General features: G+C 56.7%; 2 protein-coding genes across 4 annotated transcripts in view; one reads left to right on the top strand and one right to left on the bottom strand.

Moving 5' to 3' along the window:
* Cog2 (component of oligomeric golgi complex 2) overlaps positions 1-13,048 on the top strand; it is a 33,119-nt gene extending 20,071 nt beyond the window's left edge. For 2 of the 3 annotated variants that reach the window (XM_048800362.1, XM_015504316.2), the window contains exons 9-18: positions 1,927-2,053; positions 4,515-4,654; positions 5,058-5,119; positions 6,102-6,253; positions 6,934-7,131; positions 7,938-8,010; positions 8,284-8,426; positions 9,787-9,926; positions 11,048-11,228; positions 12,502-13,048. In XM_048800362.1, the coding sequence (XP_048656319.1) occupies positions 1,927-2,053; positions 4,515-4,654; positions 5,058-5,119; positions 6,102-6,253; positions 6,934-7,131; positions 7,938-8,010; positions 8,284-8,426; positions 9,787-9,926; positions 11,048-11,228; positions 12,502-12,603 (1,318 nt within the window). In that variant the 3' untranslated portion in view covers positions 12,604-13,048. The remainder of the gene's footprint in view (positions 1-1,926; positions 2,054-4,514; positions 4,655-5,057; positions 5,120-6,101; positions 6,254-6,933; positions 7,132-7,937; positions 8,011-8,283; positions 8,427-9,786; positions 9,927-11,047; positions 11,229-12,501) is intronic. The other variant, XM_048800363.1, reaches the window with a different exon arrangement.
* A 2,400-nt stretch (positions 13,049-15,448) lies between these two features.
* Agt (angiotensinogen) lies at positions 15,449-23,343 on the bottom strand. Its single transcript, XM_015504317.2, has 5 exons — positions 23,190-23,343; positions 19,506-20,364; positions 17,903-18,170; positions 16,424-16,568; positions 15,449-15,941 (listed from the first exon to the last, which is right to left on the bottom strand). Exons 2-5 carry the CDS (start codon positions 20,332-20,334, stop codon positions 15,750-15,752), a joined length of 1,434 nt encoding a protein of 477 aa, XP_015359803.1. The 5' UTR covers positions 20,335-20,364; positions 23,190-23,343; the 3' UTR covers positions 15,449-15,749.
* Between the last annotated feature and the right edge of the window lie 2,458 nt (positions 23,344-25,801).

Below are 25,801 nucleotides of genomic sequence, written 5' to 3' on the forward strand. Positions count from 1 at the left end.
GAGCTCAGTGGTGAAGGGCAGTCCCTGAGGGTTTTCATGGACAGGCATCTCAAATTTATGTTTCTTAAAAACAACAAAAAAAGTATCTATGGTCAAGTTCTCATGCTCTGCTTGGCCTCTCCAGCACCATCCTGTGTCCACTGCACCAGTGCATTGAGGCCTCGTTGTGCCACTTGTGAGGATTGTGTTGAGCTTGGATTTGGGGTAGGCATCCAGTAGAAGACAATATGAAATTGAAGAAGCCATGGTTGTGAACAGCCGGTTGTCAGACTTAACAGCCTAGCCTTGGTCCCCATGTGTCAGATACCCAGCGTCGGCAGTCTCTGCAGCTTCAGTGTGGCAGACTCATGCAGAAGCTGAGGAGTCCCAGGCATCTCCTGGCCCCTTGGCCCTTGTGCATCTCAAGTGCAGGCCCTAGGGCCTGGGCCTTCCCCAGCACACTCGTGGCCTCAGACTGCCCATGCCTGCTGCCTCCCTGTCTATTCTCTTCTGTTTCACCATCTCCCCCCAAGAACATGGAAACTGACACCACCTACAGCGTTCAGGACTTACCTTCCCCAGTGACACACTAGCTCTTCTTAGTCCCTGTGTTCACTGTTAGTCCTGCAAGGTCTTAACATTCCTTTGGGGGATTTAGTTAGATGTTTACTGTGTGAATGAGGCGATCCTGTCTCTTGACGTCGGCTTTGTTGTGACTGTGTTATGGTATCTGTGGCTCACAGCCAGCTGCCTAGCAGTCTCTCATTCTGCTCAAGGGTCTGTAGCGCCCCCACGTGGCATTGGCAATGAGGGAAGCAGGCACCTGCCTTCACCTCCCTTGTCCTCAGTGGTTCTTCTTCAGGACCTTGATGAACTGCATGGGCTTATGGAAGCTGCCCCTGGACAGGAGGCAGTTTCTGTGCTGACCTCCTGTCTGGATGCGTTCTGCTGAGGAGGACAGCTAAGACAAGGTTCTGATGTTGTTTAGTACTTGGCAGAACACTGAGTCCCGACTCAAAATGGCAGTTAGCTATAAGATCCCAGGTTTGCTAAAACGAGACCATCTATCCCTTCACATTTTGAAGGAAGACTATCTTAAAGTAGAGCGTCTTGCTCAGTGCATGGCAGTCGGGGGTGGGCAATGGGTGTGTAGGGCCAGGGGTGCTTTCAGGTCTTCCTTCAGCAGGACTGACAGTGCCTCCCTAGTGCTGGATGCTATCCTGGATGCTTTACAGATGTTGGTCCTTGCAGCGACCCTGCGCAGTCAGCTGTTACTATGCCCATTTTAAAGACTAACCTCAGCACAGGAATGAGATGGTCTGCCCACGACCCACCATTTGAACTCAGGCTCCACTGGCTCTGAAGTGTTGCTTTTATCTCAGTGCCAGGGTTGTGAATTAGAAATCCAATATCCAGTGCTAAAAAACAGCAAAACACACACACCAAGCTCATTGGGCCATTGAGAGTTTTTGCTTCAAGCTTTGCCTTTGGGATCTCACCTGCAGTGTCACAGACTTTTAGAATTAAAGGTCTTCTTCAGGACACTGGATTAATTTAATTTGCAGTGCCCTGGGGTTTGTGGTGTTCCATTGACTTCAAAGTTTTCTTTCCTAAGGCAGGAGACCACTCTTTCCCAAAACAAGCTCATGGTGGTGGCCTGTGGGAGAGGGAAGTGGTCCCAGGTGGGCACAGTGGTTCTGCCTCATCCTTGACACCTGCTATAAGAGTCAGGATCCAGGAGAGTCGTCGGGGCCAACGCAGTATTGAGGTCCAGAAGTGAAGTAGGAACTCGAGTCTGGGGACAGCTAACTGGCACACGTGGTCTTTATGAAGAAGGTCGGAGTGGGTGTGGGGCTGAGGGACTCCTGGAAGAAGCTGCAGGGTGGAAGTTGCTCTTGGGCGGTGGGAGCTGTGGGGCCCTGACTGAATCTTGCTTGTTTCTTACAGTGAGAGAGCCACCCCTGTTCCCGGGTACGACTTCTTAGTGAACTCCGTCTGGCCAGAAATCGCACAAGGACTGGAGGAAAAGCTGCCCTCGCTCTTCAATCCTGGGGACCCTGACGCATTTCACCAGGTGATTTCCAATCCTGGTTCTTGAAGGTGTTGGCCTGAGACTTCGGAGCAGGCAGCATGTTCTATTCTCCATTCTTGGTTCTGTGGTCTTAAAAACAAAAACTTGAGTTGCTGAATGGACATTTACCTTAAAACACATTTTTTTTTTTCCCAAAAAAATTATGAAGCTCTGCCTTTCCCTCTTTAAGAATCATGGTATCTTTTAGAAGGTCCTGGCCATGGCTGCAAACATCGTTTCTGCTGTGGCCCACTGCTGCCGTGGCCTCCTGTCCCTGTGCCTGTGCCTGTGCCTCCCTGGAACTTGGTCGGGTCCTTGCTGGGCGAGGTCTTGGTCTCAGACGTGGCTGGTGGTGTGCAGCACTGCCGTCAGTGAGGTCTCTTCCGGTCTGCCTCCTTTGTGTTTTAGACTTGGGTATCTGCTTTCTCCCTTTACTCTGATTTTGCTTCTGCTGTTTGGGGTGTTCTGTCCTTTCTCTGCATATGTTGAGTAACCTTGGTAGGAGATGGACAGGCTCTCACTTCTTCACTTAACCGAGTTGAGTTGGTTAGAGGTCTTTACCTCCTCCTGACTGCTTTTCATGCCAGTCATGCCTTTTTGGACCCAGGCTGGCTCTCCTGTTGCGTCCGTGGTCCCAGGTGGCCGTGGTGTTCTGAGAACTGCCTCAGGCCCCTTGCTCTGTTGCTTGCTCTTGTTGGGTGTGAGCCCATCCTTCCTGGGCCCTTCCCTTTCTTCTGAAGCCCGTGCCAGAGGCTTGCAGTGAGGCTTGCAGGTGACGGCCTTGTTTGCAGTGAGCCCTCAGCCGTGTGTGGGAGTTATTCTTCTGTTTTTCTGTTGGGGAGAGTGGTTCTGTTGAACATGGACTTGACAACACATGGTGCTGACTGTGGACTCCACCGAGTCAGCTGTGGATGCACTGACCCCCTGGCTGAGCCCTTTTCCTGGCTGGTGGAAGATCCTCTGAGCCTGGTGTGCTTAGTTCACTCTGAAGTGCCTCACGTGGACTTTTCTTCTACCTCACCTGGGACTTGTTGGACTTCCGTCGGAAGGCCAGCACCTGTCCTCTGCAGTTTCTCTCCAGGCCCTCTCCTCTCGAGCTGCGCTTTCCTGCTATTCCTCCAGCACCTGCCTGCAAAGCTGCTTCCCTCCCTTTCCATGTGGGTGCGCGTGCTCAGGATTCCTCGGGACTTGTCTTTCGTTTTACTGGGTCTTTCATCAGATGCGTCTGTGCTTTGAGTTTCCAGTTGTAGTTGCCATAATTTCTGGAATTTGTTTGCTTCTCTTCTGATCTGCCTGCTTAATCCCCTCACTAATGCAAGGTGCATGAAGAGGCACGAGGTGAGCGGACGGAGCCTGGGCCTGGAGGCTTGATGGTGGCGGCTGAGACACAGTGCAGCACAGCCTTCTTGTCAGGATGTGACCCTCTGGGCTAATGGCCTCATGTTACAGGATGCTGAGTCGCATGCTTGCTTGTGTTGCTTTTGACAGAGGACAACTTCTGTGATGTTAAAAAGTAGGGCTTCCTAAGTTAGATGGCGTGAGCAGAGTGCGGGTGGCTCACGCAGGAGTGGTGTGAGGTGCTCTGCGTTCCACTGTGCTCCTCAGGTCATGGTGACCAGGTTGGCTCAGGAAGTGCAGCAGCTCAGCCATGAACCTTCTGAGAGAACTTGGCAGAAGTCTGGGCCAGTGCTGGGTGCTGGTGGGCTTCGTTTCCACAGGTGTCTGTCGGCTTCAAGAAGTACTTTCAGCTGTGGGCCTTAAAGCAGTGTTTCTTAAGGAAAGGGAAGTGCCCTTGTCCCTCTGGTGGCCATTGAATGTAGAGATAGAGCCTTACTCCACAGTGGCCTCCTGTGTCCCAACCCCACACACCTAGCCCACCCTTAGGGACACAGAATGCTGCCCAAATCTAGGTGAAAGAAATGATAACCTGTAGCTTCTGCTGGCCTACAATCCCTGTGTGGGCAGATGTCAGCCTGCGTGGTTCAGGGCACGGGGATTCATGCATAGAGAGCCCCGAGAAGGCATCTGCTGACTGGCTGGGTCCTGCCCCTAGCTTTGTCAGAGCCCAGTAGAAGAGGCATCACCTGCTATTGGTGGTGGTAGTGGTGATGGTGGCGGCCTGGACAGGCAGCTGGGTGGCTTACGGTAGTGCCCGCTGTCGGCTGTGCTCCTTCTGGAGCAGTTCCCACTTCCCGTCTGTGAGAGCCAGGTGGCTGCTCAGTGACGAGTTGGATCACTTAATGGACCGTCTGTCTGTTCAGGTGCTGGTGGGGTGAGAGCACTGTTGTTATCCAGTTCTGGACATAGGACTGTGTGTTGGAGTTTCCCCTGGACATGGCCACGTTAGCCCTGGGCATGGCTCAGGACTGCTGGCTCAGCCCTGGGCATGGCTCAGGACTCCAACATTTTCCAGAGTGTGCCCAGTACGGCTGAGCCGCTGCACTGACCCCCTTGTTCTTTCTAGAAGTACACCACCAGCATGGACTTCCTAAGAAGGTTTGAGCGACAGTGTGGGTCACAGGCCAGTGTGAAACGGCTGCGAGCGCACCCTGCCTACCACAGCTTCAACAGCAAGTGGAACCTGCCGGTCTACTTCCAGATACGGTCAGTGCCCCACACCGCAGGCACCTTCCCCAGAGCGTGACTGCTGCTGAGCACGCACCCAGCTGGCAGCTGCCTCTGGCGTCAGAAGGTTCCTGTTGGGAGGCAGAGTTGGTTGTGGAAGGTACAAGTGTCCTGGGAGCCAAACTGAGCAAAGATCAGCCTTTTTCTGATAGTGGGAAGGAACGCTGGGCTCTGATGGGCAGACCCCAGGCCAGCTTCCTTCCCATGCCCTCCTCTGTGTTCGGGGCAGAGGATGGAGTAGGACAGTGGCCCATCTCCCTCTGCTGCACCCTCTGCCTCAGGTGTTTGGCCTTTCCCTCAGCACGCAAGGAAGCCCTGCTGCCTGGGGAGAGGAAGACGGGTCGGGGGTGCCTCGGGCTGACTTGGGTGTTGCTCCTCACAGGTTCAGAGAGGTGGCAGGATCCTTGGAAGCAGCACTCACACGTGGGCTGGAAGAAGCACCAGGTAAACTCTTAGAACTGGAGCAACAGGTGTCCCCCTAGCCACGCCCACCTCTCAGCTAGGCCTTGGTCCAAAGAGCACTCTGACCTTTTCCTGTCACTCAGGACACTGCCCCCACCACCACTATCCAACTTTTTTTCCAATAAGGCAAAAGAAACCACATCTTTTGGTTCATGGAGCTGCTGCATGGAGAGGGTCGAAGGTGCTTGCAGACAGGAAGCAGAGTCCTTCTTGGTGCTGAACATAGCACATTAGGGCTGCAGTCCAGGGGCTCAGGCTGCTGCAGTCTGGCTTCTTCCTGGCTTAGGGTGGCCACATATAGGACCCCAAGAGTGACCCTGTGGGAGCATGCGCTCGGCCTCCAGCCCCAGGGTGGACACCGGAGGTGACCATCATAGGTGTGCGTGTCTGATGGCTCGCCAGTTTCGTCATGTTTTTCTTGGTGACCACTAAAGGATGGTGTATGGGTTCTGGGTTCCTGGATGTCAGTGCCTGCTCTCATTGGGGCAGCTGTGTCCACTGTCAGTCCCCCTGCCCTATTGGCCTCCACCTAGTTTCAGTCCTTCCTTGTCAGAGGTGGTTGTGTGTAAGTGACTGCTCTCTGGGAACTGCTGAGACAGGAGGAGAGGAGTGGACAGAGCAGGTAGGACAGATCCAGCAGCCCTTGGCCTGGAGGGGTGCCCTAGAGCTGGTCTGAGGTGGCCCACAGTGTGTGAGGAGCAGCATCCCAGGTGCTGGGCGTTGCTTCTTCACCCACATGCCTGGGGTGTGGGGCCAAGTGCGTGAAGACAGGAAGACGAGCCGCGGGGTCCTCCTGTCTTCCCTGGCAGCCCTCGGAAGGCCACGCCTGTGTTATTGTGCGTGAGCGTGCACGCGTGAGTTCTGGGCTCGCTGTGCCACACTCGCACACGCCACGCCCTTCGCCTGGAGGGCCCAGCATTGGCAGCTACAGCTGACTGAGCCCGAGTCTCTGCTCCGTCCCCAGCTGGGAGTCCGTTTTGCCTCTTGGCTTCCCATAGAACGTGGAGCAGCCTGCTCAGGTGTTGGTCGGACGAGCTGTTCCTGCCCTTGCTGGTCCATCGTCTCTGGAGACTCACTCTGCAGATTCTGGCACGCTTTTCCGTCTTTGCCAGTGAGGTAAGTGCCATGCGTCTCATCTGTACCCAGGACAGGTGAGGGTCAGAGACCTTTCATGCCCTGTGGCGTGCGTGGATGGCAGCAAGCTGGCTTCTCGCTCGCAGCTGACTGCCTTACATTCTGCTCCGGCAGCTGCCCCTTGGGTGTGTGGTGTCCCACGCTCTGTGTTTTCTTACTGAAGAGCCCCACACTGACCAGTCCACTCTCTCTCTCAAAACCAGAAATCTTCACAGGGCCTGAATTAAAACATGTTCATTTTAATGAAAATGATTAGAAATCAAAATACACTTGGTATTTGGAAGTTGAAATGAAAAGGGGAGCAGTCTTTCCTTTTCATGGGCACCGTTCCCCTGCTCAGATGGCCAGGTGTGTGAAGTACCGCAAGCTTCAGGCTGTCTGTAGATGTGTGGCAGCCACAGAGCATGGCCCTTGAGTGCCAAGTGCTGGCCTTGCTAGGTCCCTGCAGGGCTCTCTGTCTGCTGCCCTCAGTGTCAGACACAGGGAGCTAGTTGTCCCCTGTGTGCAAGCCCTGCTTGTCACTGTCTCAGAGATGGTGCGGAGTTCTTGCCTTAGTCCATCTTTGCTGCACACAGCTGGCGTTCCTTGCTGACTTACATGTGTATGGACACTCCTGTGTCTCGCCAGCCTGCAAGCATGTAACCACTGGAACTCTTGTCCAGCTTTCTCGCAGGCCCATTTCTAATGAAAGTGCCAAGGAGATCAAAAAGCCTTTGGTAGCTGGTAGCAAAGACCCTTCTGCCTCTCAAGGAGGTAATGAAGACCAAGGAAGGGGACCTTCAGAGGAGAAGCCAATGGAGTCCATTTCCAGTACTCAGCTGGTGTATGTGGTTGCAGACCTAGACAGGCTTCAGGAGCAGGTAAGCCGATCCCTGAAGAGTCGCAGGTTTCTCAGAAAGAGGCTGGTGCCAAAGGCAGGCTTCTGTGTCCTTGTGGTCCTTGGAACTGTGGGGCCCCAGGTATCCCGCCAAGGTCTGGTGCATCTCGCCTGTCCCGTGCCTCCCCAGCCGTCCTTGACAGGTCATCTCCGTGGAGGCTTCTGCCAGTGTGCCTCCTGCTCAGCAGTGCCCCTGGCACCACGGGAGCCTGCACCTCTGCCCCTCCTCAGCAGGGGTATGCTGAGCAGAGTCGTGCTGCTTTGGTTGGTTAGCTCATGTCTGCTCTGGCACAACTCTTAGCTATTTTTAGTTCACTTACCCAGATGTTTTCTGTAATATTTGAAAGTGTTGACATATCAAAATTTCTCTGTTTTCTCTATATAGTTCCCATAGCTTTTGCTTTTTACAATTGAAGAACTTTACAGGCTGAAGTTAGAGTGCATGATTCTGCTTTCCCTGAGTTTAAGGCTTTATGTGCTTGAATTGGTGCATTTGTGTGTCTCGAGCATTGCTGTTTACAGTGGGCTTTCTTGGTGTCACGGATAGCCAGAAAATGGAAGGTTTCCACCCATTCCCTGGGCCTGCAGGTGGCTGTGAGCCCGTGGGCTCCCCATGCCATCAGTTCTTCTTGACAGCACTGAGCCTCATGTTCCCTTGACAAACAGCACTAAGAGTCCTGATTTTAGTTTCACTACCCATTAACAATGTTCCAGCTTCGTAGATGCAAGTAGAATTGCCGCTGCCTTGGTTTACAAGGAGTGACTGAGCATGTGGTATCTATGTTCCAGCTTCCAGAGCTCTTGGAGACAATTAAGCCAAAACTGGAAATGATTGGCTTTGAGAATTTCTCTTCTATCTCAGGTAAAAATGATCTTCAGACTCGGCAAATCTTTGAATAAGAAATAATTTGAGGTAAAGTTTCAGAGACTACGGGACATGTGTGAATCATCATTTTCTTTTCTAGTTGTAAATCCTTGGTCGCTCTGCTCTGTGGGTTTGACCCCTAAGATCTTGTGTTTAATGCTAATTGATTTGGTTTACTGTAGTACACACTGCATACTATGATCGTCTTTAAAACCAAGTTCACCTCTGGGCCCAAGCAGAGTGACCAGTCCTGCCTTCCTGCCTCTGCAGCTGCCCTGGAGGACTCCCGGAGCTCCTTGTCAGCCTGCGTGCCTGCCCTGAGCAGCAGGGTCATCCAGGACCTGAGTGAGTCTTGCTTCAGTTACCTGAAGGGTGCCCTAGAGGTGCCCCGGCTCTACCGAAGAACCAATAAGGTTAGTGTCATTCACCAAAAAGAACTCTGAAGTGGGAAGCTTACTGAGGGGGCTGGAGAAGAGGGCAAGATAGCTCCATCCAACCATTCAGAGTCAGGCTGGAGGGCAGAGGCCCTGACACTGCAGCTGAGGTGGGTGGTAGCTGGGATAGAGTGCACTTTCTTGCTTCCTTTCAAAAGAAAGCATCTTAATATTTTTAAAATCCTACTTAAACATGTCATGTATTACAAAATACTTGGACTTACAAAATACTTTGCTGCCTTCTTGTCCTGGAGGTACCTACTTTCTCCTGAATAAGTTCAGACAAACTGCGTTAAAAAGTATGTCAGGGCTACGTGGGATGAGCACTTGCCTGGGCAGGCCCTGCATTTCATCCAAGCACCACAAAATAAAAAGAAAGGAAAAGGAAAAACAGACATTTGTAGGCTAGAAGGCAGCGCATGCTGCTGCTGCTCATGGTCACGTCCTAGAGCAGATGTGGGATTCAGTGTTGAGCGCTCCCCCTGAATGCCCACTCTCCCATGTTTAATGTTTGTTCTCGTCTTATTCTTAGTAGAGCTCACATAATTCTCTGATTTTCTTTTTCTTCCCAGTTGTAAAGTTAGATTTCAGACTTAATTTAATGTCTCCTGGTTCACTTCCTAGAGCCACGAGGGTTGTGGAATGTAGGGCCTTGACTGTACTAGGTGGGCCCTGTCTGTTGCTGCACAGCCATCTGTCTGGCATGCTATTGGGGGTGCTTGTGGGTCCCTGTGGCAGAGCTGGCATTAGTTAGGACAGTCTTCTCCACAGTCCATCTGGGACGTGGGCTGGGATTGCCGTTCCTAGTAGAGCACTTCCAGTCTGCACCTTCCTCTGACCTGATGCCCCCTTGGAAGTAGAGAGACCGGCTTGCTTTCCTCCCAGTGCTGCACCAGCTCCCTTTCTGCCCTCTGGGCTGTTGGGGTGTGTTCCCTTGGTGTGAGGATGAGCACTTTACACAGACTCACTGCTCCTTCTGTTACTGGCATGTTGATGGGTGGAGAAACCAAAGCTAGGAAGGGTTATAGGCTGGTCATTCACCCATGCTTGATTCTCAAGCTCTGGTCTGTTGATGAGCCAGACTGATGCCCCCTGGTGGCCAGAATTCAGCTCCACCCCACCTGTAGAAGCAGATCCTGAATTAAACAGAATTAGCAGGATATTATAGATGGACAATATGGGGAGCTACTGCTCCAGGGAACAGAGTCCGAGGTGTGGGCCTGCACTCTTGGCTGCCCTCCTGCCCCAGATCTTTCTGTGGACCTCTGCCGTTAGTGTCTGGGAGGACAGTGGTTGTGTACACTCTGACCTGGAACGCGTCCTGTCGACATTATTGCAGGAGGTCCCTACCACAGCTTCTGCTTACGTGGAGAGTGCACTGAAGCCATTTCACCAGCTCCAGAGTGGACACAAGGACAAGCTCAGACCCTCACTGGTACAGCAGTGGCTGGAAGGAGCACTTTCCGAGAGCACTCACAGGTGCGCCCTCTGAAGAGCCCCTGGAAGAGGCCCCTGGGCATTCCCAGGCTGTGCATGGACCTGTAGTGGGCCCACCACAGCACCTGCCTGCCCCTGGGCACATCAGCCACACCCTTTCGCCCTCAGCTCAGGGCCACCTTCTTCCACTCAGACCACCATCAAGCTGGCCTGTGTTCCGTGAGCCTCATGTCCCGGGCACTGTCTGTGCTACTGTTTGTTGCCCCTCTGCCCTGTTCAGGCCCTCCCTGTCCTCAGCTCTGTCCCTCCAGCACAGCTCCAGTCATGCCACTTGAGTTCATACACATGAAAGCCCTGTGACCTAAAGGAGGACGCACACATTTAGAAGCTCCCTACAGCTGGCCATGGCAGTTTCTGAAGTCCCCAGCCCTTGAGTGCCTCTTCATCTAATTAAGTCTGCTTCTCGAACCCGGGTGCCAAGTCACACTAAAGGGTATCATTTGAAGCTGGGATAGCCCAGCCAAAGAGCACTTGCCAGCATGCACAAAGCCCCGGGTTCCATCCCCAGCACTCCACCAAAAAACGAAAAAGCAAAAATGTTTCATTATCAATTTTGTTTAACTGTTTTAAGCATTAATTTTTGCAGTATGTTATGTTCAGTTCTTATGCGTCAAGCAGCCATAAATGGATTAGTTTAGAACATAACAATGATGTAGAATGTTTTTGTGGGCAAATGTATTCCAAATGCCAAATGACCAGCTTACAGAATTTAGAAATGTAACTTGCTTATGATTTAAAAATTATATGCAGAGTATTTGGAGGACAGAATTTCACTTAAAATTCTAGGAATCTTACACTTTGGAAGATGAGATGTTCCCTTCAGGGTTTGGAATGACCTTTGTTGTTTGGCTGTGGTCGCACTGTAGGTGTCCACTGGGTATGAGAAGGCATAGGGCCTGTCAGTCTCTCCTGGCGTTCAGCCTAGAGTCCCAGCAGTTCAGTTCTGGGGAGATGCTGTGCCAGACCCTTCCCACTGTCTTCAGAGACAGCATTTACCACAGTTGGGTCTTATTGGAAATGAATTTTATCTTAAGAACATCTTTGTTCAGAGTCAGCCATAAGGGTTCTGAATGTTAGTTTCACTGGTACCTGTGTCTGGCCAGGTACTGTGAGACTGTGTCAGATGTCCTAAGCTCCGTGAGGAAGATGGAGGCGAGTCTGAAGAGGCTGAAGCAGGCCAGAAAGATCGCCGCAGCCAGCCCTGTGGGCCCCAGCAGTGGCATGAGTGATGACGACAAGATCCGGCTGCAGCTGGCCTTGGACGTGGAGTATCTGGGCGAGCAGGTACTGGGAGCCACCTCAGCACCAGCAGCCCAAACTCGGGTCCCAGGACCCAACAGGGATCTGGCGTTGCCTCGGGTGCTGTTGCTGAGGCCAAGACATCAATCCCATGGCTTAGGAGAGGAAAGTAGGGTCCAGGCTGCTCTCTGGTAAGGGGTTTGTACCCGGAGCAGGAGAGAGAGGAGGCAAGAGAGTGCCGAGAGTTTCCATTGATGGCTGGCTGTGGTGGTAGCTGTGGGGTCGCAGGTGCGATTCCCATGCCTTCCGTGCCTGGGAGGGACTGTGCTGCACAGCTGGCCCTAACGTGCTTACCAGTGGCCACAGAGAGCACAGCAGTGCTCTCCCATGGATGCAGGAAGTGAGCTGATACAGCTGCTTGCTTCCCTCCTGGGTGATGAGGCTGGCGTGGCCCTTCTGTGAGGCAGTCTCATCCTCAGCATCCTCAAGCTGGCAGGTGTCCAGATGGCCCCTGTCCAGATTTTCCCCAAGCAATTGCTCCTCAAACAAGAATTCTGCCAGAGAGGGGGAGTGAGGCAAGCCACATGTTCCTGCCCAGGCCCTCCTGGAACCCAAGTTTCTGTTCTGAGCTTCCGGATGTCTCCTGCAAAGCCCATTGCCTGTTGCATGTCATAAGAGAAGCAAAAAGTTTGCTGTAGAGACATGGAGAGTAAATAAGCAAAAGGGAAACAGGTGGGGGAGGCAGGGACAGGCTCCCACGGTCCAGTGCCAGGCCAGCCGTGAGGTGCCAAGTACTGCCCAGCCTTTCCTTCCCATTCTGTGCACACACATTATTCTTGAACAAAAACAGGCCCTAATGGGCACTCAGTGGCTATAGTCACCACAGTAGGTCAGCACCAGTGTGTTTTGTCCATCACAAGGACCCAAGAAAAGGCTGCATGGATAAAGCAAGAGCTCAGGTCAGTACTTGTTTGGAAATTCTCCACTTAGAGAACAATTCATGTATTTTTTTAGTTGTGAATTTCCTCTGAGAACTTTTTTTTTTTTAAGTCCTTAAAAGAGGCCCTTGCGCTCATCCGTCTGATTTGAAGGACTGAGATTAGGTAACATATTGGCTTCTTAGAATGCAGAGGGTTTAACCCAAAAACATGAAGTTCTGCAGTAAGTTGACCCTTTTTTCCAAAGGAGAAGAAGGTTCCTGCAGGTGCTCAGGGCACTGCCCTCTTCTGACTTGGTCGGGTGTTCGGTGGCTTCTCATGCGGGTCTCTTTGAGTCTGGCTAAGCCACAGGACGATGACTCATTCTCATGTCTTTGCAGATACAAAAGATGGGCCTGCAGACAAGCAGCATCAAGAGCTTCACAGCCCTTGCAGAGCTGGTGGCCGCTGCCAAGGACCAGGCAGCCACGGAACAGCCATAGCGTCCTGGTGGCCCAAGGGAAGAAAGCGGCTCTGTTCACAGCAGAGGCGCGTATCCAGCATTGCCCAGCAACGCTCGCGCCCACCTCAGCACCTTTGGATCTCCTTTTACCCAAAAAGAACAAAGGCCTTTTTCCATTGTATGGATGAGTTTTTAAGACATTTGAAACTTTTTACTATAGTTTACAGATCAGATGATTTTATTTTTATTGCAAATCTTAGCGTGGAAGAGCTGATTCTAAAGCAGGGTTCGAGCTCATGCATAGGTGGGGCCCAGCTGTGTCCCAGGCTGGCTGGGTGCTGGGACTGCATGGGGCTGCACCAGTGGACACACTGTCTGCTCATGGACAGGGACCCAGCACCACTGCTCTCACTGGTCTCTGGACCTGTCAGGAGCCAGAGCCGGAGGAGGAGATGATATCCCAAATAAAGGAGTGCCTGCTGCAAGCCTGCGCCATCCTGTCCTCCATGAGTTACCTCGCCCTGGGTAGCACGGCTCCCCTGCAGCTCCCGTATAGGGCACCTCCCTGGGCATGGGAGCTCTGTCCCGAACCAACATCAGAAGGTGCCTTCTGCAGGCCAGCGAGTCGCCCTCCTGGTAGGCTGGCGCTGGTGGGCAGGGGGGAGTCACCCTCCTGGTAGGCTGGCACTGGTAGGCAGGGGATGTTGCCCACCTAGTAGGCTGGCGCTGGTGGGCAGGGGGCTCCCAGCCAGCATCTCCCCAGTGGACCCCAAGTCTCCAGCCCCCTGTTCTATCTTTCTCACTAGCCTTAGAGCAGGAGGTGGGGTACAGCCCCAGCCCAGGCATGTTGTCTCCATCTCACAGGTGGGGAACCAAGGTGGGTCATTGTTTGGAGACCCAGGCAAGGTAGTTCCAGACCAGCTGACCACCTGTTAGGCTTCCTACCCTCCCTGTGTCCACCTCTGCAGAGGGTGGCCTTGGGTAGTGACAGTCCTGGGGCCTAGGAAGGAGGACTTTCCTGCAGGAAGCTGGTGGTTGCAGAGTGTTGTCTGCAGCTCTCCTTTCTTTCATCTGTTGATGGTTTAAAATATAGTGGTGCTTCCTGCTGGGAAGAGCTGCTTTCCCCCTGCCGCGCAGACTGAGCATACCTCAGGGAAGCTCCAGGTTCCCTGGGAGCCAGTCTGCATCCCTGGGGTCTGCCTGCACAAGTGGCCACCAAGGTGGTGGCTGAACATAACAGAAATCCAGTCTGTCGCACTGGATTCTGGACAGGGACCCAGAAGTGCAAAAGCAGGTGGCCCTAGGTCCTGCTCCCTCCAAAGGGTCTGGGGTGGGAAGGTGGATGTCTTCTTGGAAGCCGCTGCCTTCCATCCACCCACTCACTACAACTCACTGGGAGGAAGTGGGAGGTGCCCCAGGTGTTTGAGGCCTAGCTGGGTGAGCAGGCTGACATCTCCACCTATGGGTGCCTCCAGCCCATGCCCAGCTGCGACTGGATCCAGCTGTGGGTCAGCTTTGGAGCTGCTATGGACTCTGGCTGGCCTCCTGGCCAGAAAGTGGCTGCAGCTCCCGTGAATGCTGGCATTACCCAGGCTGGGCTGCCCCACAGCTTGTCCCCTCATGACAGGGGAAGCAGGGGTACCAGGATGCTGTGCAGAGGGCAGTGCTGAGCACACTCCCTGCGCCCTTCAAGTGCACCACAGACCAGGCCTTGCCGTGTCACTGCGGGTCTCCTCCACAGCACCTAGGCCTCAGTGGCCGACCCCAGTCTCGTGGATGGGCACTTTGCACCCTGGGGAGGTTTCTCCCAGCTCAGTGGAGGAGTGCGTTGGGCAGACGGACCCCATGCTTGCCGTTCTCAAGCCACCTTCATGGCGTGCCGGCGTCCTGCGCTGTCTCCCTGACCCAGCCGCCCACCTAGAACTGTACAGAAAGCAGCGCGACAGTGGGCAGCACTGCTCCACCTGCAAAGCTGGAGGCCACCTTCCCACAGACAGAAGGCAACACCCTGGGACCTCAGCTGTGGCAATGCCACCACTGGGCGTCCCAGGAGCCAGGGGCAGAGTGACTGGCTGGGTCCCTGGGTCCCTGGTATGACACTCAGCACCTTGCAGCTGATTGTTTAAGTGAGGGTGCTGGAAACACATGCCAGGCTGCCCCACCAGCCAGGAGTCACCACGGAACAGGGCTGCTGTGGTTCTGGAAACCCTGCCACCCACCTGCGCTCGCAGAGCAGAACCACTCCATTCCACAGGAGCTCCCGAGGCTGGTGTGCACTCAGCATCTGCAGAATACAGCTGCTGGCTGGGGACCTGGGGCCTGGACCTGCGTCCAGCACGGCCAGGGCTATGTCTTCCCTCAACTTTTCCTGAGGGAGGTAGAAGCATCACCAAGGCCATCCAGCCTGCCCAGTACCCACCTCTTCCTTGGCTTTGCTGAGACATAGAGACTGTGGGTCTAATCCATTGAGGGAAAAAGTGTTTTGAGAAGATTTAGGGCCCTGCCCTCTGCTCCAGGGACCCCCTGAGCAGCAATCCATCCCTCGGCCCCGTTCCCCTCTAGGTCCCCTGACGGACAGGCCTCCCACCACACAAGCCTGACTCTCCTGCTCCTGGCAGAGGCACCCAGAGCACATGGGCTGGGCCTCCCCAGGAGCAAGGGGTCATGAGAGCTCCGTGGACTGTCAGCTGAATGGCTTGGCGGCCCTGCTCACAGCGGAGGATGTTACTAGCCACCTGAGGATTATTGCCAGGGTGGTCAGGATTGCTCTAGCATGAAATCAGGTCTGTGTGTCTTTCTGCAACTACAGGTATCATGGGAAGAAAAACTAAGGCATTGTGGGAACTATAATCTCACATTCAGTTCGCTGAGTATAAACCCAAGGCAATGAGACAACGTGTGTTTTAATCTTAAAGCCCAATTTCTGTTAGAAGGGGACACTTTGGTTTCAGAGACAGTGGATATGTTCAGACTCCCCCTCTGAAGAGTCGTCCTGGTACAGCACAGGCTCCTGCCTCCCCCACTCTCCACTCACGCCTGTGTCTGCTCAGGTGCCACACTGGCAAGGAGCCACGCCAACCCACCAGGGGCGGGGAGGAGAAGGTGGCAACAGGTGGCCGATTCTGCCAGGTTTGCTCTTCTGCTGGCCTCAACTTGGATGGCCAGGCACAGTGGCCTTGCAGGGCCTCACACTACATTCAGGGGGTTGTCCACACGGCCCAGGAAGTGCAGGGCACCCGAGTCCTTCTCGTAGATGGCGAACAGGAACGGGCTGCTCAGCGTCACCTCCAGGGCCTCAGACATGCTGGGCTGCTGGGCAGACTCTGCAGGCTGCTCTTCCTCATCCGCTTTGAGTTCAAAAAGAAGGCTGTTCACCACCTGCAAGGCAATGGAGATGGCCTCTGTCCTCGGGCACACAGGGCCCAAGGCAGGGAGGACGCCTGCAGGCCCACCACGGGACTCTGGCAGCTCCTGCCTCCCCTGCCCGTGCCCTCCTGTCTCCACCCACCACCTTGCTGTGCTGGGCAGGATCCCTGGCTCTCTTGCCAGAGAGTGGCTCCTGAGCACAGAAGGAGCTGCAGGATAGAGCCTGGCCAGGGACACCTCCACTGCAGCTTCCGGGGAAGACCCCAAGTCCTGGCCTGGTTGAGCAGGGGCCGAACACTCCTGGAGCACTAGAGGCAAGGCTGGGCAGGAGCTGCTCTCCTGCACTGTCCCTGGGAAGTCCCGGAGGGCTCTGGCCACGTCCCTCCCAACATGGCCCACCCCCCTGGTCCAGGTCTTCTCTCCCTCCTATCCTGAGAGCCTCGCCCACAGCCCCCTTTGTGTCTCATCCACACCTCCCCTAGGCCAGCACCAACCTCTCCCACTCTGAGGTCGCCATCACTGATCCTGCCCAGGTTCGCATCTGCGCCCAGCAGGGTGGGCAGCTTGGCCCGAGCCAGCAAGTCCTGCAGGTCGTAGGAGCCTCGCAACTCCAGCTGGGGCATGGTCAGGTGGATGGCCCTGGGAAGATGTGTGGTCAGAGGGTTCCAGGGGACAAGGCAAGGGCTCCCAGGAGCCCAGGGAGGTGTGCTCCTTGCTCCTGCCCCTGAGGAAGGGGAAGTCTAGCCCTCATCCAGCTAGGTCATCCTCACCTCTAGGAAAACCTCAGTAACAAATACAAAGAAAACCTTAAGCGTGAAGGAAACAGCATGGGAAGGGCCCCCAGCTCCAGGGCTTGTCCTGGGTACTGGCGAGGGCAGCTTGGGCTTTGCTCTGCTCGCTTCTCAGGCTGGCTGTGTGTGGGCACTCCTGGGCAGCCCTGAGAGGTGTCACCCTAGCTGGCTGCAGGGTGCTCTGGAGGGAGACTCTGGGCAGGGGCTGTGGTCTTGACCTCAGCCTGTGCCAACCCATTAGCTCCAGTGACCTCCACCTCCAGCTGCTTCCTCTGGCAACCCTTAGGGCCATGGGCACTTCTGGTGACACAGCCAGCCCTGGCCAGTGTGCCATGTCCACAGCCAAGGCCTCAAGCCACCGGGGAAGCCTCACAAGTGTCCACGGACAGACGTGTGAATGACTGTGTGTCTGCATAGTGGCTGATGCTCGACCCCAGGGGAGAAGGGACCTGAGGTGGGCAACCCGCAGCCGACCGGAGGGTGCTGTGGGCTGCCAAGGCTCTGGTGGGTCAGCACCACACAGGCCAGTGTCAGTGTTGCACTGTTAGCGGGCTCTGGAGACAGGCTGCTGGTGGAGGCCCACCACTGAGACGGCTCCGTGTCAGGACACTGGGATGGCCGAGGTGGTGCGTTTTAGGTCAGCTGTATTCCATCATGATTCAAACTAAGACCCTCATTGCATACTGATTTATCATTACAATATTATAAACCTAAAAAAATAAAACTTTCAAAGAGAGTTGGCAGCAGGGTCCCGACTTTTCCCCCTGGCACTGGCCCTGGGCCAGACTCTGGGCCAACAGGAAGAGGCCAGTGCTCTGTGGGAGGGGCTGCCACAACAGGAAGAAGAGCAGCTGAGGCCAGGCCCTCCCAACATCAGTCCCCAGAGGCTCTGGGGTGTCAGGATGGGCCTGCCTGAGTGTGGGGTTGACTCCTTCTCAGAGGGTGGCTTAGGCGTTTCTCTCTCGTAAAACCTGTGGGCTCACACCGCTCTGAGAAATGGGTGCTTCCTCTTCTCTCAGCTGCGCCTGCCAGAGCCCAGGGGATGGAGGAATGGGAGGTGCTGGTGGACACCCAGGTCCAGGCCAGCCTGGCACCCTGGGCCTGTCCCGCTTTGCTCACCCTTCCACCCTGAGCTAAGATGGCGCAGCTCCCCCAGTTTCCAGGGCACCCAGAAGTTCCTACCGGGGAGACAGGTTCTTCATCCGGGCCAGGAAGTCATGGTGGAAGACAAGGGCTGAGACCCTGTCCAGATCAGAGGCACAGTGCGGCTGGATCAGCAGCAGGCATGAGCTTTCGCCCAGGGGCACGCGGGTCACGGAGAAGTTGTTCTGCACGTCAGCCCAGTGCTGAAAGGTACCAGTGCCCGAGAGCATGGGGACGGACACTGAGGTGCTGTTGTCCACCCAGAACTCCTGGGACCCGGGCAGCAGCGAGAAGCCCTTCATCTTCCCTGCAGCCCAGACAGAATAGGAGGGGATGGTCAGCAGCTGGGCAGGCTGTGGGCCTTGGCAGCAGCAGTGGGGCCCGGGCCTGGGCAGCCTTGGCCAGGCTGCTTTGCTCCTCTCCTTCCCCACCCTTAGCCTCCTTCCCCACCCAGCAGCCACCACTGCCCCGGGCGCAGGCCCACACCTGCCCAGAACCTGAGGGTTGCCTGTCTTCCGCCCAAGCCCGGCTACAGAGCCGCTGCACTTGCTGCACTTGGGATACCAGCCCTTAGGCTGAGGTCCAAAACCACTCAGGGTCTGGCCCAGGGCTCCTGATGAGGAGCCCACCAGATCTGCCTTGCCCAGCCCGGGCTCGCCTCACTTTTCCTTACTCAATATGACCCTTTAACGCAGCGTTAGGGCCACAGTCCAAGCACAATTACAGAGATCTCCCAACACCCAGCCTCGGCCATTGACACCCTACCACAGCTGCCCACTTGTCAGAATGGCCAGTTGTTACCCAAAGCCACAGTTCACAAGGGCTCACCCTGGTGCTGGACCTGGTGGGACTGGACAGTGGACAGTGGTGACCGTCCACCATGGCAGCTTCACACCTTTCCTGCCTGAGGCCCAAGGTCCTCATGTAGCCCCTAAGCCTGCTGGTGGTGCTCAGCCCCCACTACTGCTCACTGACCAGGCCCCAGCCCTGGAACCAGGCCCCAGCTCTGCACCTCTCTTGCCCAGGGACAGGCAGGACTGAGGACCAGTGAGCTGGGGTGGTAGAGTGAAGCGAAGGCAGCCCGCAGGAGGCCCCAGGGAGGCCTGGTCAACAAGGGGCCCCCATGACAGCCCTGACCCCTGCCTGGCCTCACTTGTATGTCGCCCTGTCCTAAGGGGCTGGATGCAGCTCTTCCCCCTGGATTGAGACCTTGTGAGAGTGGAATGGCATGGTCCTCGACCCTCAGAGCCTTTGGTGAGGGGGTGACAAGGGCCACAGTATAAAGCCATATGAGCAAGAAGCAGGGCATCCCCTTGTATGGTCCCCAAGGGACCTCAGTGGAGCTGCCTAGAGGGACACAGGGCTTTTCCTCCAGCCACAGTGACGGAGGCAGCCCCCCGCAGCTGGCCTGGGTGGTGGTACCCCTCCTGCCACTCAGCTCAGCATCTGCCCCAGAGGCAGAGTGAGTCCCTGCAGTTGGCCGTCAGCTGCCATGGAAACCGTGGCTGCAGGAAGCTCAAGGGCCAAGGGCACCCAAGCAGCACGCCTGCCATCTTCCTGTCCCCGTCCCGCCGACTGCTAAGGGTGTGGGACTGAGAACACCACCCTGTGGCAGCCCAAGAATGACCAGGGGTTTCCTCACCGTGGAAGTGGACAGAGGTGCTGAAAAGCAGAGTGCTATCTGCTCGGCCCCCTGACAGAGGCCTGCCTGTTGTCCACCCTGTCACAGCCTGCAAAAACCTGCCAATCTTCTCAGCAGCGAGCTCTGGGTCTGAGGACAAGTCCAGAGAGCGCGGGAGGACCACGGGGGCAAAGGTGGCCAGGCCCTGCACAAAGGACTGTTTCAAGCGCAGACCAGGGGCTGTGAACAGGCCCACCACTGTGGACAGCAGCAGTGGGGCCCGGCCGCCGGCCTCACCCTGGGCCACCAGAAGGCCCTGGGTGGCCTGCAGGGCAGAGAGGACCCTATGCCCATCCAGCCGGGAGGTACAGCCCTGGTCTTCCCCAGGTGCACCCAGGAATGACTGTAGCTGTCTGGCCGTGGGGTCCAGGGCTCCCAGGTAGAAGGAGGCCAGCGTGCCAAAGAGAGCCGTTGGGGAGAGGACAGCTGCACCGGCGGCGACCCACGCCTCACTCAGCATCTTGTACATGCGGAAGCCCATGAAGTTGGCCATCATCCCCACCTCTGCGGCCCTCAGTCTGTCTTCAGCCTCCAGTTTCTCGGCCACCAGCACCAGCTGGGCACGCAGGGCCTCCTCGTCCACTGGGGCTGACTTGGCCTGAATCGGCACAGGCGTGAAGGTCGGCTCTTTGGGTGTCTCCAGGTCGGGTTTCTCCAGCTGGATGCAGGTGCTCTTAGGGTAGAAGAGGAGGTGGAAGGGGTGTACGTACACCCGGTCTCCAGTGGCCAGGCCAGCCCAGGCCAGGAGGCACAGGACTGTGGCCTGCAGGGCCACGCCAGCAGGAGCCATCTCTGATCCCAGCGCTCACTTGTCTGTACCCTGAAACAACATTTTGTGAAGGGTGAAGGTGACTATCCAAGGGGTCCCCAGCCAGACTTTCATTTTACCCCGCATTCCCTGAACTACAGAGCCAGGAGGCGCCTGGGGTGCTCTGGGGGTGGACAGGAGGGGCGGAGCCAGACTCCTCACAGCCCAGGTGCCAACACCTGGCTGGGGCCGAATTGCCCTGTCTCCGTCCATGCATTGAAGTCGTCCCCAGGACCCTGGCAAGTGGCCGTAGTTAGAGACGGGGTCTTTAAAGAGGTGCTTAAGTTATGATGGGATCCTAACAGTGGGACACACAGAGGGACAACCACTGAGGACACCGGGACTAGACGGTGTCTGCAAGACCGGAGAGGCCTCAGCAGGAGAAGCCTGCTGCACCCTGACCCTGGACGCCAGCATCTGCGCTGGGGGACAGTCGATTTGGACTTTGAAGCCCCAGGCTGTGGGCGAGAGCCCAGGGGCTGCGGCTTCCTCCCAGGGAGCAGGAGGGGCCAGCGATGGGTCCAGGTGGAGCCCCTGTGCTCCCTGCTGAGATGCTCATCAAGTGACTCTGGATGGTTTAGTGTCCCTGAGATCCTAATTGCTATAGGGCTTGACCCAAACCCTGGCCTTCCCCCTCGTCCCCAGCTCCAGGCCGTCTGCACTGTCCCGTCCAGTGGCCCTCTGGTCTCCAGGACAATGCCCGTCCATCCATTTTCCCTGCAGTTGGCCTCGCTCATCTGTGCTGGGTCAGGAATAGATCCTTTAAGTCTCTGATGGCTCTGACGTGCAGCTAGAGCTCAGAGCCCTGCCCGAGCCACAGCGGACAGGGCAGCCAGGTGAGCCCTGGAGGCCTGACCTTTAGTGCCGAGACAGCTCCAGCCTCAGCTGGACAGACAAGGATGGAGCTGGCCAGAGGTGGAGCTGGCCAGGGATGGAACTGCCTGGGGTGGGCAGGGGAAGGCAGCTGGGCTGCCCGGCCCTCCACGCTGTCTGCTCCTCTGGGTTAAGGGGAGGGAGCTCGTCCTGCTGGTGGCTCAGGTCAAGACGTGTGGCATCTCACTTGATGCTTGCAGGGAGCCTGCTACATTGCCCTGTCACCTGAGGCCATCCTGCCCACCTTGCTGTGCCCTGGTCCCAGCCTGGCCTTCCCTGCCCCTGCCCATCTGGCCCTGGGTTCATGGGCCTTGCCAGTGAGCTATCTGCGCCTTACTCTGTGGGCCTGGATTAACACCCCCAAGGCCTGGCCCCAGGGCGGTGTTGCTGGGAGGTGGAGCCCTTTGGAGGAGTGGCCTCGTTGGCCCTCCATGGCACCACATCATAGGTCTGTCCTATCCTGGGCTGGAAATTCCAAATCTGAGCCAAAATGAAACTGTTCTCGTCACAGTTGACTATCTCATAATCTCCTGGTGAGGCACAGCTGCCGGCACCTGCCTGGCCTCCACGCCCCCAGGACACCGAGGCCTCCGCGTGTCCGGTCCTGCTCGGTTCACCTACTGCCAACGACCTTTTTTAAAACAGTTTTTAAAAAAGACCTTTGACTTTTGACCTGGCGCCTCCTCCCCCTCCTCCCCATGCATCCTACCCAGTTCACTCTTCTCATTAAAGCCACATGCAGTGGACAAAAGGGCAGGGCCTCTGCCCCCACCCCGGACCTCCTGTGTAGCCAGGCCCCTGCTGGTCTCATGGGGCGCCATGTGGGCTTGGAGACGTGGGGAGCACAGCCCTCCCACCTGCCACTCCTGCAGACTGCTCCTCTTGGGGCAGCATGGTGGCCCTGAATTCACTCTCAGCAGGGACTGGGGACCAGCAAGGGGGGTAGCCGTCCTTCCCAGCCTTTCCCTGCCCAGCCTTTCCCCCTGAAGGTGGCAGCACACTTGTACATTGCCATCCTGGCTGGTGGCATCTCCACTGTCCAGCCAGCTAGTCTCGGCCACCCTGGCCTTCCGGAGGCTGCCTGGACACGCTCTTCTCACCTGCTGCCTGGAAGCACTATCTGCTCTGTTGTTCGGAGGTGTGGGTTTGTCTGTCTCCTCCCACGTGAAGATAGCCCCACAAGAGCCGTTTCCGCCTCATTCCCAAGGTGGCCCCAAACAGGCAGCTGGGTGAAGTCATCAGTGCCATGTTGCAAGGGACAGAGAGGTCCAGGGGCTTGCTCCAGGGCCCACAGCCAGTAGAAGACAGAACCAGGACTCAGCCAGATCCTGGGGCACAGCAGGCGGCACCGAGGCCCAACTACATTGCCTCTTGAGGAACACCAGGGCCCGCCTTCGCCACCTGCAGGAGCAGGAAGCACTTCCGCATGGCCAGGCTCTGTCCCTGTGGGCCCAGCCTGAAAGCCAGTGTTGTCAGGAGTCTGGCTTTATGTAGGTTCAGGGACAGAATGGTGAGCAGGTTGCACTGACCCAGACCTCGATCCCAGGACCAGAGAGACACTCTGCTTAAGGGTCATGCAGGTGGCACACCCTGAGCCTTGCGGGGCCCTGAGACCAAGCCCTTCCCTGTCGCTGCCTGTACATGAAGCCTGCTGTCCCCTCAGATGGGAAGAGACCCAATGGACTATTGGAGCCCCAGGTCACCAGAGGAAGTAGGAGCCAGGGGTGATCCTGGCTTGCAGCTAGGGAGAAGCCGTTCCGGAGCCCAGGTGGTGGCTGGGGAGGATGGCCTCATCTCAGTGTCTGGACTTGCAGGTGGCACATCCCCTGTGAAGCATGGCCGCCACAAATCCTCAGTCTTGATCCCAGATGAATGAGAACAGCCCCTCCAGCAGCTCTGCTCCTGGCCACCTCGCCCAGCCCACAGCTCAGCTGTAGCCAGGGACAGCTGAGGTCTCCACTTACCTCCTGCGTCAGCCCTGGACCAGCGCAGCTTTGCCCTGGCCGGCCACCAAGGCCCTCTTTATACCCAAGAGTGGGGTGGAGCCGTTCCCAGGCCACTCTGTACACAAGTGGGGGAGGACCAGGGAGGGGGCTGCAGGTTTGGCCAGGACTAGCCGCTCTGGGACCTCTTCCAGGAAGTTCTGGCAATCAATGTGGCCCCTCAGCTGAGCAGATGGGCTGGTGCAGCGTCCAGTTACACATTGACCCAAGTTCACCAGAGCTGGGGCCCTCTTGCCCTTCAGTTAGGCTGTGAGCCTGAGGCCCACCATCAAGCCTCCTGACTCAGTCCCCAGGGGCCAAGGTCATGCTGGAAAGGGATGAGGGCAAGGACAGGGCTGGGGGCTGCTAGACACCGGCAACGTGTGGCCAGATCAAAAGGCCCAAAGTGCTCTCAGGTCCAGCCTGGCCATCCACCCTGTGGGTGCAGATGGTGGGCTTGGACACTAAAGGGCTCTCAAGGGGAGAGCTGTGTGATTCCGATAAAGAGGCACGGGACAGCTGGGGACACCGGGTGCAAATGCCCACTGTGTGTGAACTAGATGTCACCCACTGGCACAGAGGCCACAGTTCTGGGGAGCTGAGTGGACACCCAGGAAAGTTGCCAGGGACAGAGGAAGGCTGGCAGCTGTGGGCCACAGATGCCCTTGGACTGGCCAGCAGGGGTCAGTGCCACCAGGGGAAGAAATGGAACGAAGCAGGCCTGGCTCAGGCTTCTGAGGAGTCCCAAGGAGAAGCAGTGGACACTTGGCAGCCAGCTGTGAGGCCCAGGAGGGAGCTGTGGGCTAAGGTGCGGGTGCAACAGTTGGAGTCCATATCTGCTCTGCCCCCAGCTCCTGGCACCAAGCTCCTGAGTGGGGGTCAAGGGACACCGCCCTGTGGTCTTTGCCCTAATCCCGAGTTCCTGGCCTCAGAGCCCTTAAGCACCTGGGATTTCCAGAGCTTTGGTGGCTTTGGGTCGGCTTGTGAGGTCTGGTGGATGGAGCCTCTGGGGGCTGGTTGCCAGAGTGGCCACGCTGCTGTCATGGCTGGCCTTCAGCCCACTGATGCCTGTAGGAGACAGGGCTAGAGATGCCCTGGGGGGCAAGGCTGCCAGTGGCATTGCAATGACGACCCCAGTGATGGTCAGAGAACATGCAGGTGGTGCCCATCTCTGCCCCGGGGCCTCGGGAAGGGAGCTCCCGTGGGACTACCTCCTCCCGCTTCCCCACAGCCCTGTCCCCATGCAGCCTCCTGGCTGCACACTGGAGGGAGCCTGCACTGGCCCACCCAGGCCCCGCCTTCCACAGCGTCCACAGACCTCACTGGCCAGGGGCTCCTGGGCCTCGCCACCTGGGCGAGCCTTGTCCTTGGCACTGTCGTCCCACGTCTTGCTTCATGCCCGTGGGCCGCCTGCCAGGCACCACACCCTGCCTGGCACTGAGCCTGCGTCCTGACCTCGAGGATCACACCTCCCACAGGGCACTCATGGAACCTCGGCCATTCCCAGAGCCATTCCCACTCTGTCACCTAGGAGTGACCCTCGTCACCAGCTCAATGGGTGTGCAACTGGGAGCCAGGCAGTGAGCAGAACGCAAAAGGAAGACCTTCCCTTCAAGGAAAGCTCTGTGTGTGTGTGCATGTGGCATGTGCACACATGGGTGGCTTGTGCGCATGTGTGGTGTGCATGCACCACGTGTGGTGTGCATGTATGTGGTATGTGGTGTGCATGTGTGTGGTGTGGGATGTGCATGTGTGTGGTGTAGGGTGTGCACGTGTGTGGTGTGGGGTGTTCATGTGGCATGTGTGTGGCTTGCATGCATGTGTGTAGTGTGGGTTGTGCATGTGTGTGGTGTGGGTGTGAAGACACCAGGCTCCTGGCAGGCGTGGGTGGCTGCACACTAACACCCTCAGTGGCCGCCTCTAGAGGCTCTGGCTAGAGCTCTGTGGTGGCACTACTGACGGTCACGGGTAGCTGAAACAAGCTGAAGTAGCCCACTGGACCTGGCTAGAGGCCAGCGACTTTCTTCAGGGACTCAACTCCCCTAGAAACAGCGCTTCCTGTTGGAGGCCGGCCTCCTTGAAGAGTCTGCCTTTGACGGTTCAGGGCAGGACTCCAGGTGTAGAAGCGACACTCTCCCCAGCTGAGTACAGACGTGTGTCCTCTCATGGCACCAGCCTGAGCCCAAGGCAAGGTGCTGCCCTGCCCACCCTCAGCTTCCACTCTGTCCTGGTCCATGCTGCCCCGGTCAGCCCTGTCACGCAGGCCTGGGAATCGTTGTGTTCTTGAGATAGGAAACGGTCATCTCCCCTTCACCCACTCCCAGGACACCTCGGCTTTTGACTTGGGTGTGAAGGGCACTGAGCTCCTCTGAGAAAGCCATGAGGCTCTGGGGACCCACTGTTGGCGTCTGGGCTCCATGACAGCCATGGCCTCAAACATGCTACCTGCGCCCCTGGGAGCTGTCCCTGGTCGAAGCTGGCAAGAAAAGGGCGCTTCCATGAAGCAAGCAATGGCCTGAGCAGCCGTCCATGCTGGGGACTGGGCCCTGGGCTTCAGTGTGAATAAAGTGTCACCACAGCTCAGATGTACTCAG

The sequence above is a fragment of the Marmota marmota genome, unplaced genomic scaffold, assembly GCF_001458135.2.
Source record: "Marmota marmota marmota unplaced genomic scaffold, marMar, whole genome shotgun sequence".
NCBI lineage: Eukaryota > Metazoa > Chordata > Mammalia > Rodentia > Sciuridae > Marmota > Marmota marmota.